This window comes from Lobosporangium transversale, assembly GCF_002105155.1.
Source record: "Lobosporangium transversale strain NRRL 3116 chromosome Unknown BCR41scaffold_20, whole genome shotgun sequence".
Lineage (NCBI taxonomy): Eukaryota > Fungi > Mortierellomycota > Mortierellomycetes > Mortierellales > Mortierellaceae > Lobosporangium > Lobosporangium transversale.
Window position 1 is genome coordinate 361361 of NW_019028998.1, and position 13033 is coordinate 374393.

The following is a 13033-nucleotide window of genomic DNA, read 5'->3' on the forward strand; positions in this document are numbered from 1 at the left end:
ATCAACGCACTGTGCCGAAGCAACTTATTTCTCATTAACTGCATCATTTACTCATTGTATCTATCCAACCAATCCTTTGGTCTAGAAAATCATTTTGTCCTCCTCAAATTCGCCCAATTCTTTCTGCAAAATTCTATTTCTGCAAAAATTATCCTTGATAGTCTTTCCTGTGATAATATATCTGGCAAATAAAGACACATACATTTGATAGCCATGGAAGAGGAAGAAGGTATCTACAATCTTTCTGGGTATCATCATTATCCATATCCTTTTCATATTTGGAAATAGGCGCTTATTTTAACCAGAGCTTACAACCTGAATCATGCCTATGTAGAAATTTGTAGAGTTTGTCGGTCCGAAGGCACACCTGAGCAACCGTTATTTCATCCCTGTAAATGCTCTGGAAGCATTCGCCATGTGCATGAAGACTGGTAACCATCAATATTCTGGCATGCTAGTTATGCTCTATATACTGTCGAAAGCCCAACTGTGCTCACGCTCAATGACACGCTTTTATTAATTTATTTATTTAATCATTACAAACAACAAGTCTATTAGAGTGGCTAGAGCATAGCAACAAGAGGTTTGTCCATTCGCTGCCTTTGGTATAATTGCATTAGCCGTGTCGGAAACCCACATTGCTGATATTGCTCATTTATCTACTAAATATGCTTCGATAGACACTGCGAACTTTGTAAACACAACTTTGCATTTACGCCAAGTATGTGGCAAACATTCATCCTTGTGGAAATAACTATGGCTTTAAATTTTTACCACCCATTAACTTTCGACTCCAAAATATGACTGTACCACATAGTATATTCTCCTGAAATGCCTGTGGCGATACCGAAGCGCGTATTGATTGGCAGGGCAATCGAAAGGCTGATAAAAATGATATGTATAATCTTACGAGGCATCCTTGCAGCTGTGATCTGGCTTGTCATATTACCATACTTTACGATATGGATATGGCGCCTTTATTTCTGGATTGGAGAAACCTTTGCATTCAGAGCCAACGGACTGGAGCCTCCGATATGGAATTCGACTTCATTCTTTGCCGCACAACACAATATAAGTTCTGCAGCTCCAACCCCAGCAACTCCACTTAAAGGCATATCTTTATTCTTCTCCCAGTCCTTTACATCAGAGCACCAATGGATCATGTAAGGAGGCTATTTTCTCTGATAATTTATGCGTTCCTTTTCTTTCTACTGCTGCTAAATTTAATCGCAATACCTTGATACATAATTTAGCAAGTTTATCCTAGATTGCTTTGAGGGTCAGGTTATCAGTTCAGTTGTTGTTGTAGTCTTCGTTGCTCTATTCCTGCTCCATGAATGGGTCGTCCAGAATCAAGGCAACGAAGGGGTACGAATAGCTCTAGATGACCTCGCAGCCCCAGTTGTAGAAGTAGAGCCTGAGGCGCATGGATTCAACGTGGAGCATGCAGTAGAACGCTTCATTGCAGCTCAGCACCATATAGAAGCTGTGGTTGAAGGAGAAACTGACCATAGTGATGATGACGAAGATAATGACCAAGGAAATCAGTCAAATTCATCCCAGTCACCTTCAACAGAGCAAAGAAACCTAGCAGAATCTCGATATTTGCAAAATACTAGATGGGACGGAGGCAACTCAACTTTTCTGGAACAACAACCGCGTTTCATTTGGGAGCCAGAAAACACAAATGGAAGCTCTTCATCAGATTCGCTAACAGCACCAAGTCTTGTCCCTACGTCCATAAGACCGCCACCTGATGAGCTAGTTTCGACCTTGGGATCATCCTCAGTAAGACGAGAGGTACGGCCGAGCAATGAAAGGACCTTCTCATCAGACCCAACAACAGGTATTTACGCATCTACACCTACTGTTGATCGGGGAGGACGTAGACCGGGAATGTTGGAAGATCGTGTGAATCAAGGGATAACATTTCGAGCGCCAGAAGATATGCGAATCCCAGAAGGGGTACTCAGTGCTGCGCCCCGTGTCGGATATGTCTACGATCCCTCTAATCAAACATTTTATCCGTAAGTTGGTTACATTTTATCTTGAGATTGCTAGATTAGAATAGGATACAGAAAGTTACTACAGAGCGCTCATTATTAGCCTATTTTCCTGGCTTTCGAATTGCATATCATTTACTTCAGTGACACACGTTGGGTGTCCTCTCCCTTAGGATCGGCGTCACCAGCATTAAATGACATTGCTGAAAGAACTGGTACATCAAATTGGATGTCACCATCGCAAAATTCTTTATCAGAAATCAATGCCGAAAGCTCATCAAGCGCATCACTTCATGTGCGGAACAGAGATAGCGAGCTTATTTGCTCTAGAGATGGAGCCCCTCTTTACTGGAAGCCTGAGATCCCATTGACATATGCAAATATTTATTTGAACGAAGACGGAAGCCAAATGAGCTTTTCAGAAAAAGAAGCTCGCTTTAACGACCTTTCCAAAATTGCAGACTTGAAACCTATTGACGGTTCCCAACCTTGGCTAATAAGACAATCGACACAAGGTGCCATTTTCAATCAACCACAGCAATCGAACTTAAATCAACAACAAGTTTTGGATGCTGGACAAGGGCTTGTTCAGCGGATCAACGAGCGTGGCATACGAGTACGGAATCGCCATGGCAATCCAGCACCGCGAGAACCGAACGTAGCACAAGCAGTGGATGCACCACGAGTCCCTCGTTTATTCCATCCAGCACCAAATGCTCCTGTAGTCCCAGCTCCAGCTCCAGCTCCAGCTCCAGCCTTAGCTCCAGTGCCAGTCCCAGTTGCACGGGATGACGAGCCAGATGATATCAATATGGAGGACCTTGATGGTATTCTAGAGATCATTGGGATGCATGGCTCACTTTGGACACTTATTCAGAACTCATTATTGATGTCAGCCTTGATTTGCGCCAGCATTGGACTCGGTGTCTGGGTTCCTTTTATGATTGGCAAGACTATCTTGCTCATGAACCTTTTTAATTTTCTTCGAATGCCCCATGTGCTACTCAGTCGGCTTACCGACCCGATTCTTGACTATATTTTTGATCGATTCTTGCCACATGCAAATTTAACTTTTTCAACGGTGATTGAGACACTCAACACAAAAATCCTACCTCGGACGATTTCACGGACTGGATCATATTTTGGCAGTAGAGCATTGGAACCATTGACGTTGGTATATGAAAATTATTTATTACCGATGTGGGATGCTATCATTAAGCTCAGTACATCTGGTACGCTACATAGCACTTACATCAAAGGTGCAGCCACAGAAAATGTCGAAGAATTTACCCTTGACGGAACGGCTAAGCATAGCATCAATGGTGATATTACTACCAACGCTACTGTGGTACACCATATTGTTCGCAAGTGGAACGAGCTGGCATATGGAAATACTTCAAGTGACAAACTTGCTGCGATTGTTATTGGCTATGTGGCTCTGTTTACTCTTGCATCATGGTACTTCGCGCACACACGAGATGCTGATGGACATGGTATTTCAAGAGCCATAAGGAACGTTCTTCGCCAACAAGGCTTGATTCTTAAGGTACAATTTCAATCAAATGAAGGTTAAAATAAGATATACATATGGCCACGAGCATCATAACTGATCTAACTGAAGGTTTGGGATCCTTGCATGAGCAGATAGCCTTTTTCATTGCAATGGAGATGATAGTTTTTCCGCTCTTCTGTGGAATTGCAATCGGTCTGTCGACCTTCCCTTTATTCAATGGGGCATCCATTGCCACACGGATAGCATTCTACAACATGTCGCCGAACTGGTCGCTTATCATGCACTGGCTTGTGGGAACTGCATTCATGTTCAATTTTTCATTTTTTGTTGGGCTCTGCCGTCGTATGGTGCGGCCAGGTGTCATGTGGTTCATTCGCGACCCGAACGATGAAGGCTTTCATCCAATCCGCGAAATCCTAGAACGACCTGTTTTACTCCAGCTACGTAAAATAGGCTCAGGGGCGGTCATGTATTTCCTATTGATTCTTCTTAGCGTGGCATTCACAATTCACTCAGTGAATTTGTTGATGAAAGGGGTTTTACCATTACGCTGGCCGGTTGAGTAAGTCAATCCGTTAATGCTTTTGAACAACTGACTCGATGTATCACCTATGCTTCAAAAGTGGGCTAACTGACATGAACAGTCTACTTTCATCAAGTGAACCTATCTCGGATCTTCCAATAGACATGTTACTTCTCCATCTAGTATTTCCTCTGACCGCCCGTTGGTTGAACCCAACAGACCGTCTAAAAATCCTTTTCGCAGCTTGGTGGCGCAAACTGTCGCACTGGCTGAGGTTGAGCTCATTCATGTATGCAGCTGATGGCCAACGCTTCTATGACGAAGAGGGACACATTGTTTACCGTAGCTGGAAGGCATGGCTGTTGTGCTGGCGTCCGCCTATTCCTGACGTGGATAGTGCAGACAATGAGATAGTTGCCAGCGGCGAAGAGTTAGGTCTTGAATCTCCTGTAATCTTTGTACGGGATGGCGGTTTCCTCCGTGTACCAAATACAGACCGCATTTTCTATCTGAAAAACCGCCGCGTATTAGTTCCTGTTGATGAGAACGGAAATGCATTGGACCCTAATGAAGACCTTCCAGGAGAGATTGATCCGCTGATGGAACTGCAGGTGCGCCGTCGAGAAGGACTTATTAATCCTAAAGAGAATACAATTATTGTTTATGCCCCGCCCCATTTCAAACAGAGGTTGATCGCGTTTATCGTCTTCCTCTGGATGTCTGTGGCCGCCTTTTCGGCTCTCTCCATTGTCATTCCGAGTATGTTATTCATGATCTCAATTGAACGCTCACTTCATATTATTTATTATATCTTTATTCTAACGGTACCTACTCTTCATATTTCTTGCTATGTCTTTATTATGACACCACTTGCTGCCCATCAATTTGGTGCCCTAATATGTAGTGGTCCTTGGCAGGGCCATTTTTGCGTTGAAGACTAAGCGACACGTCCATGATATCTACTCGATTCTTGTGGGAGTTTACTTTTTGCGTGGCCTCTGGTGTTTGCTGGAATGGACAGTGAATAAGGTGCAGACGATCAGCTCCCAGGGACTACAGCCAATCGACCCCAAAGCTCAGCTTAGAGTCGTATGGGATTTGAGCAAGGCAGCAGCCAAAGTACTCTATTTTGGAATCGTATTTGGGGCTATAATGCCGTTTATTTTAGGTTTTTTAATGGAGTTGTTTGTTGTACTACCATTGCGCCATGCAGTCGAGGATGAGACAAACATGATCTTTGTTGTCAATTGGGCAGTTGGATTGCTTTACATGAAGATTATACATCGGGTCTTAAGTGTAATACCCAATAACCAGTTTGCAGCTGACATCAATCGCGTCTTTGTGGGAACTAATATCCGCAATTGGGATGCGGCACTTGCGACCCGTCGATTGATTTTCCCTGTCTTAGCCGTATCAGCTCTCGCCGTTGGCGGGCCTCTGTTTTTGGCATGGATTTCCGCTGAGAGCCTTGGTAAGCGACTGTTTGCTAACAATCATGTTGTTTTATCGATGTTAGTATCAGGTATAGATATTAATAGTCAGCAATTGGATTTAATGCATTTATGTTTTATAGGGTTGACAGGTGCTGCCCGATTGAGGATGTTCAGGCAATCATATCCGGTCTCTATGGCTATTGCATTAATAGCCTTTGGAGTCAAAGAAAGCCTGGTCATCCTGCGAGGCTGGAGTCAATATGTTCGTGATCAGGAGTATCTCGTGGGACGACAGCTTCATAACCACCAGGATGAGGATGAGGAACAACCACAACCGTTGCAACCTCAGCAGGAGCTAACAGAAACACTACAAGATATTACCCAGTTACATGATGAAACTGGTTTGCCAGACTCATCAAGACTATCATCACTAGAATCACAAGGTCAGAATGGCTCTAACCTGAATGAAGATCCGTTAACATTGGCTGATCATGATGGAGCCTCAGTAGCAAAAGAACCTCAGTATCCACCACTACTACGTTCTCATTCAGGACTAGTAAGGGATCCATTGATCGCATCCGAGTTAATAGATGAGGAAGAAGGAGGGTCAATCGCTCAGCGAACACGACTCCGGAGAAGTCGGCGCCTTCAGGCGCAGGAGGAGACAATAAACGATAGTTAGAATAGCTTTAACCTTAGACGCTAAATAATCACTCGTCGATGATTCTCCTGCTACCCGTTTTTTAACTTTATGAGTAAAGGAAAGAGGCAAGTCAGTTTTCATTATTGAACGGGGTCCACTAACAAGCAACACACGTTAGAGTGACCTCGCCCTTTGGTGAGGCATTACCTTGCTATTTTACAAACAGTACATGTAGATTCACATTCTATTATAAAGCATAAATAAAAAAAAATAAAAAAAAAAAGGAGATGGGCAAATGGATAATGGGAGAAGGAGAGACATCTGTGTACTACATCCTCGCCTACAACACGAGTTCACAGCTAATTTGGGCTCTGAGAATAAAGAAACTGATCTCATTGGTCACAACAGCCACAGCGTTAACGTGTTTTCTCTCATGCTGGGAAAAACAACTTTACGACTATTCGCAGTGTTTATTTATTAATTTATCTGGTGAGACCTGGAGGAAGTCTGACTATCGAAACCGTGAGAAATCCGCTGGTTTGCTTTTGACATCCTTTTCCATGGCTAGGGCAATTACAGGTTCACGTACTTTGAAAAGGATGAAAACTATAATGTTTGGACTGAGTACTGAGCAGGTAATTGAGGCAACTGCTCTTCTAGTGTTGGTCTCATTCAAATTATTATGACAAGCTAAAAAATAAAAAAAGCTAGGAAGCGCGCGTCAGGCTTGGTGTCTCCAATTTATTACAGCTTTTTTTTTTTTTTTTTTTTTTTTCCCTATCCCAAAGCCTCATACACTCTGTTGACCTGCGTGTACAACAAATACAATTTGTTTTTTCTCTTCTTTTTTTGATGAAACTTTGATAAAACCAAGAAAGGCTGTTGTGGTGATCACTCTTTTGCATAAAAAAGAAAATGAAAAGTAAATGGAAAAGACTTGAACGACAACATTGCGCGATAAATAACGCTTTAGAAACGAAAAATGTAACAAGCAGAGCAATCAGCCCTCATAAAGTCCAAGAGACACATAGACTTTTCGGTGAACCGAGTACAAACGGAGGGATAGACGGTCCAATGGGCACAAACGCGCTATGTGCGTGCCCTTACTCGCACTTCCAGGTTGAGAAATATGTAGAGGAAAGCGAGATGCTTGCGGAATAATGGAGATTGATTTCCCCAAGGATATCTCGTAGGAAACAGTCATTGTTCCCTTTTTTCTCTACTTTCATAGAGCCTACATTGATCAATGAAAGAAGAATTAAAGGATAAGAGCTGCACGCAAAGAAAGATAGAGATAATAGAGGCTACGAAAAAAAAAAAAAAAAAAAAAAGACGTATAAATAATGGACAAAACCCAAAGATCGAATACGAAAGCTCACTCAAGCAACCACTCCTCATACAAAGCAATCCTATAAAAACCCATCCCCCAATTTCCCTCTGTAAGTAATTTTCCAACTGCAGCAATGTCAACCAAGAAACGGGTGCTCATTGTGACTTAGGCGCTGACCGATACATTTTTTTTCTAAAAAGTCACTCGAGCGGTCCATTACCATTATGGTTAAACTCTTGCTCCTTGTTTTGGCGCTCGTTCAAGCCTGCATTCTCGGTGCACAGGCGACCCACGTTATTGCATTTGGGTTCAGTGACAAATACAGCCTTTATCGCTACGCCGGCATTTGCATTCGTACTAGAAATGGACTCGTAATGCAGGACTATGACACCTTTGCTCACACGGTCAACAACTTTGGTTACCACAAAGATGGCGTCTCTGCTACTGTCACATTCGACACTAGATCAGTTAATATGCACAATCCAAACTGGGGCCGCTTTCAATTCCCGCACTATGATAGAAATGGAAAGTACGAGCGCTGGGCTGGCTGCTTTGAGAGTCCCGGAGATAGCTGCGATTACTATCACCAAGCTGTTAATGAATGTGATGAGTTCTTCAGGATCGGTGTTTGGAAGTAAAGAAAACAAAAGACCCTATCTTTTTTTTTTTTTTTTTTTTTTTTTTTAAAAAAAAAAAAATAATAATACTGAAGCCGATTACAGCAATTCAGCGAAGTTACAGCTTCTATCGATTTATAGTTTCATGAATAAAAATATTCATTCTTTTATTGTAATAAAGCACGGTTTTATACTCCAATAAACATATATATATATATATATATATATATATATGTGTTAGAAAGAAGAAAAGAAAGATCTCGATGCTGTTTAGATTTCATTCTTTTGCAGCAAGTGTAAACCAAATTACACTTAAACACCTGTATATTCTGGTGGGTGGTGAATAGTCCATGCTGTACTTATCCTCTTTTATTCAGTTCCTACCAAGCATTCTGTCTAAAAAGTCGCACTCGTGCTCTACATTCTCTTCGAAACTCGAGCACCATTTTGAAGTGGAGTCCCTAATATTCAAACCAATACTCAATGGTAGCCACCACTGGACTGTGTAAACTAATATTCACCCCCCTCACCTGGAGCATTGGCCGACTTTCGGCCACAATTGACATTGGCATATGAGCAGCAAAAAAAAACAAATTAATAGTGGAAAGTAGTAGACTTGGAACACAATTGAAGACAAAGAGGTCTCATTTCTAGGATAGGGGAGAGAATATCTATACAGATTAAGAAGTTCCATGTTATTAGGGAGCCTCGAGTTACTTTTGTCCCAAAGAGTACATTCAAGAGCATAGTCATACCAAACATAAATATTTATCCTTTAGAAGCTGAAGCAAAAAAAAAAGTCTTCATTGCATTGTGTCAGCTTTTTTTTTTTTTTTTTTTTTTTTTTTTCGCACGTAATATTCCTCAACGCAACAGTACAGGGACAGTTTTTCATGCACTTCAAGTAACCCACGCTGCAGTGTTCAGGGCCTTACTGACCCTTAAGATATTTTGCCTGCTCTGCAATGGTCATTTTAGACAGAATAAAATGAAATAGAGTGGAAAGTAAGAAGAATATCAAATCTCGAATTACCCGAAAACTGGGCAGGCTTAACAAAGACATATTATACAAGAGTATCAATAATTTAAAACCTTTTATAGGCTCGATATCTATGTAAACAATGCTTCCAGATTAGCACTACGATGATTTTTCTTCCGTCGCAGTGAGGATGACGATTTAAAAAAGTCATCATCGCTATCATCAGTACCATCCGTATTATCGCTATCACCAGTATCATCCATATCATCACTGCTCTCTTCAGCCCTGCTCTTTCCCTTGCCGACTCCTTTGTTCTGCTTCTGTTTCCTGTCCTTATTTTTAACCAATAATTCTTCAGACTCACTATCAAATACGACTTGTTTTGCGAGTTTACCCCTTTTCACGCCCTTAAGCCTGCTAGTGCTACCACCATTACTGCTAATACCCTCTCCAGCTCCACTCTTGTTATCGTTTCCTTTGGCGTCCTTCAGTTCGTCGTCATCGTCCGAGATACATATGGCACGCCTCTTTCGCTGGAGCAAGCCTTTAGACCGATTAGCTGACATTGCGGCAACTACAGTACTCTCATCTTCTTTTACTTCTTCAGTACCCTTGCTCCTTTCAGAATCTTTTCCCCTCTCCTCTTTATCAGTACCACCTTTATCCCTCTGTTCTGATTCGCTATCATCCGAAATCTGAACGATTGTTGGAGACACCTTGCTTAGTCTTCTGTTGTGTGACCCTCTTGTTCTGATCCGTGTGGAGGGCCGCTTGGATCGTGATACTCCGCGTTTGATACGGCGACTCCTCGCTCTGCTATATTCGTCATCAAAATCGCTATGGTTGTCAACTGTCTGATAGACTGAGATCATCAACATCCAGATTGGGCTCACTTATATTGTTTTCACCTTCACTGTAATCGTTGATAAAAGAGTCATGCGAGTCGTACGAGTCGGGTTCGGATTCTTGATCTGTATTTTCTTGACTTACATCAGAATCCTCGTCGCCACTAAATAATGTACTACAGTTGACACATACTCCCCTTCTAACTTCCCATCCACATACTGCACAACGTCTACAAAAACATAAAACAAATTTTTGTTGTAACGGTCGTTACGAAGGGATCTGTCGAATTTCTTATCACCTTTTTTTTTTTTTTTTTTTTTTTTTTTTTTTTTTTTTCCTTTGAAGCTTACCTCACACCATCCTCTTTATCAATAACAGTACCGCTACCAAGTCCATCAAGACTGAGGGGCCTGAACAGCCCTGCCCAGATATCGCCCTGTTTTTGAATACGTTTGAAACTATTTTCATCTGCCTCTATCCTCGCCATGGTAGCTTTACGTTCAGGCTCCAGGAGCCCGGCAATTGAGTTCTGGACTTGCTCACGAATGTTGAGCGAAAAAGTTGGTCTCCGTAATAATTTAGTCCGACATGTTGGACATGACTTGTGGATTTCGATCCATGAGTGCAAGCAGGCATAGCAGAAAGTATGGCCGCATTCGATCGTAAAAGGTGATGAAAAGTAATCGACACAGATGCTGCACTGCAGTGCCATATCGCGCTTTTGTTGCTGCTGTAGCCTTATTGAGGTTATTTGAGCATTTGAGTCACCGCTAGTGGTATGATCGACTACATCTACTGCGGCTGGTCTAGTAGTTGACTCTCCTCCAGCTTCTACCTCTGTAGACCGTAGTTTTGCGATAATAGCATCTTTATACTCAATCTCCTTTTGCAACCTCACTACTAATTTCTGCAGTCGCTCTACCTCTGATTCAGCCTCCTTTGCTACAAACAACTCGAGCGCTTTGTCATCCAGAGTTGATGTGTAACTGCAAGACGCTTTAGAATCATTGGTAGGATTCGTTATTGATGGCTTTTGTTGCGATAATGACGATGGATCAGAAGTGAGTTTTCTACATGTTTCCGAAGATGAGGGCGTCTCTTTAGCGCTTGTTGAGGAAGCTATAGTAGGAGGCGTGTTTTGCTTCTTCTTGCCCTTCTTATCCTCGTGAAGATCCAGATGCACAGTTGTTGGTGGAGGGGTTGAGACGAATGAGGGGTTCTGTGACGAGACTAAAAGTGGAGATTGTGATGAAGCTGAAGGTGCCACAGTTTGAGATGATGTTTCAGACTGTTGACTATTGCCACTAGCAACAGCGCAAAGCTCGTTCTGTGCGCGCTGCTTGGCCCGTTTAGCTCTCTATCATATTACGATTCATCGATAGTGCCACTTATGAGAAGGACTATTGTTTGGTGCGACATGGTCAAAGAAAAGGGAAAGCAATGTATACCTTTTTAGCATTCTTTACTTTCGACATTTTGTAAGAATGACAAGATGGATGTATAAATATACAATTATAAAATGTGCTGTCAAATGAACGTTGAAAGAGAAGCGTCTATTTTTTTTTTTTTGCATTTAGTGGCAAAATTTAAAGTTGATCTCGTGACCAAAATAAACTGCTACTGCTTTTTTTTTTTACCTTGACCAACAGACATGAATCCTGACCTTTTGCATTGTCTTAGAAAGTGGTTGCAGTTTTTTTGTCAAAAACAGTATCGCTTCTCAACGAATGTCATGGCTCGTCATAATAGGTCAAGCCTCAACAAAGTCCATTTCATTCTCAGTTGAGGCATGTAAATAGACAGCACTGTTGGATGAAAGTATATCCATTGGATCAAGTTACAACAAATTCTTAAGTCAAACGACTTATAAATTTCAAGCTAAAAGTGTCTGTAGAAGGGTCAAAATAATAAAACCACCTGGAGAGAGATTTATTTCTTATGCAACTGCATCTGCTGGTTTATTCGTTAATGTTATAAATATCGCCTCTATCACCGTCAAAACTGCTATCCAGGTCCGAGAGATCTTCACAGATGATGCTTGATTCGATGGAAATATCAGCGTGCCTTTTTCTCCTAGAAGAAAAGAGTGTCTCGTTTCCATGATGCTCAGATTCAGCCTCAGAGTTCGATGTGCCCTCAGACATGCTATGGTCATCCGCCTCCCATTCCTTATCCTTGTTATCGTCACTGTTGTAGATAACTCGCTGCACACCTTTACCGGAAATGATCGATTCCGGTACTGATGCACTTACTTCTGTTTTTATATTAATTTCTTCCATTTTCACAATACTACCAATATTTTCAATGTCTTCCGCGTGGCCGTTAATATTATTGCCGCTGGATGGCGCCGAAAGATGTAATTCAATAGAAATAGGGTATTCGCGCTTAAAGTTTTCGTCAAAAAAAAAAAAAAAAAAAAAAAAGGATTAAGATCGACTAAAACAATAGGCCCTCAGGTAAATGATTAGAGAACAAAAGCAATACCTCAAGTAAAGTGAGAGTACCGTTTTTGCAGATAGGGATAGGAGTATCCTTCGGAAGTACTTCCCCATCCAACATAGAGCGGTTAGTCCCTAGTCGTGTGATGGTCACATCGCTTCCAGAAGATACGATTTGGACTATTGGCGTATAAAACAAAATAACGATAATAAAAAGTCTTCAGATTCAGCAGCCGTTGTAAATGCGCATTGAGTATGATTGAATTTTTTTTTTTTTTTTTTTTTTTTTTCCTTTCAGTAACCTTGCTTGCGACTAATATGATTTGAAGGAAGGTTGAATGTTCCACGGCCGATGATGAGTGTCGCATCTTTCTTTAGCTCCAAAGTCTGGTCAGTGCTCTTAAGACAAAACGAAGCAATTACTTCGTGCATCGTCATGTCGTCCTTTCCACTCTTCTGTCATAAGCAATCAATACAGAAAGAAATCAAGTATATAGTTGAATGTCTGATTCCGAATGAAATTTTGATTCGACAATTAAGGACAGGTGATTCTCACCGCTTAGTTCGTTTTATCTTTCTAAAACGAACCCGATAGTCTGGATGCAGGATTCATGTTTACATTTTTTTACATGGTCAGTGCTACAAATGGTTACCAGTCTATTTTTGTTGTCTCAATCTTTCTCCGCCGGCAGAATGCAATTCCCGAAT

General features: G+C 41.6%; 4 protein-coding genes across 4 annotated transcripts; 2 read left to right on the plus strand and 2 right to left on the minus strand.

Moving 5' to 3' along the window:
* Positions 1–82: 82 nt before the first annotated feature.
* BCR41DRAFT_79727 (hypothetical protein) lies at positions 83–6370 on the plus strand. The gene is made up of 11 exons (XM_022031022.1): positions 83–229; positions 335–431; positions 551–583; positions 681–721; positions 818–1163; positions 1254–2027; positions 2148–3549; positions 3648–4078; positions 4176–4798; positions 4944–5510; positions 5613–6370. The coding sequence occupies exons 1-11, from the start codon at positions 214–216 to the stop codon at positions 6152–6154; spliced, it is 4872 nt and encodes a 1623-aa protein (XP_021881056.1). The 5' UTR covers positions 83–213; the 3' UTR covers positions 6155–6370.
* A 1133-nt stretch (positions 6371–7503) lies between these two features.
* BCR41DRAFT_422428 (hypothetical protein) lies at positions 7504–8083 on the plus strand (the record flags this gene model as incomplete). Its single annotated transcript, XM_022030153.1, has 2 exons — positions 7504–7554; positions 7646–8083. Exon 2 carries the CDS (start codon positions 7670–7672, stop codon positions 8081–8083), a length of 414 nt encoding a protein of 137 aa, XP_021881057.1. The 5' UTR covers positions 7504–7554; positions 7646–7669.
* Positions 8084–9172: 1089 nt separating this feature from the next.
* On the minus strand, positions 9173–11412 carry BCR41DRAFT_422429 (hypothetical protein; the record flags this gene model as incomplete). Its single annotated transcript, XM_022030154.1, has 4 exons — positions 11336–11412; positions 10238–11244; positions 10032–10116; positions 9173–9895 (listed from the first exon to the last, which is right to left on the minus strand). Exons 1-4 carry the CDS (start codon positions 11360–11362, stop codon positions 9173–9175), a joined length of 1842 nt encoding a protein of 613 aa, XP_021881058.1. The 5' UTR covers positions 11363–11412.
* A 382-nt stretch (positions 11413–11794) lies between these two features.
* Positions 11795–12743, minus strand: BCR41DRAFT_79807 (hypothetical protein). Its single transcript, XM_022031023.1, has 3 exons — positions 12628–12743; positions 12392–12505; positions 11795–12271 (listed from the first exon to the last, which is right to left on the minus strand). Exons 2-3 carry the CDS (start codon positions 12437–12439, stop codon positions 11846–11848), a joined length of 474 nt encoding a protein of 157 aa, XP_021881059.1. The 5' UTR covers positions 12440–12505; positions 12628–12743; the 3' UTR covers positions 11795–11845.
* Positions 12744–13033: the final 290 nt, after the last annotated feature.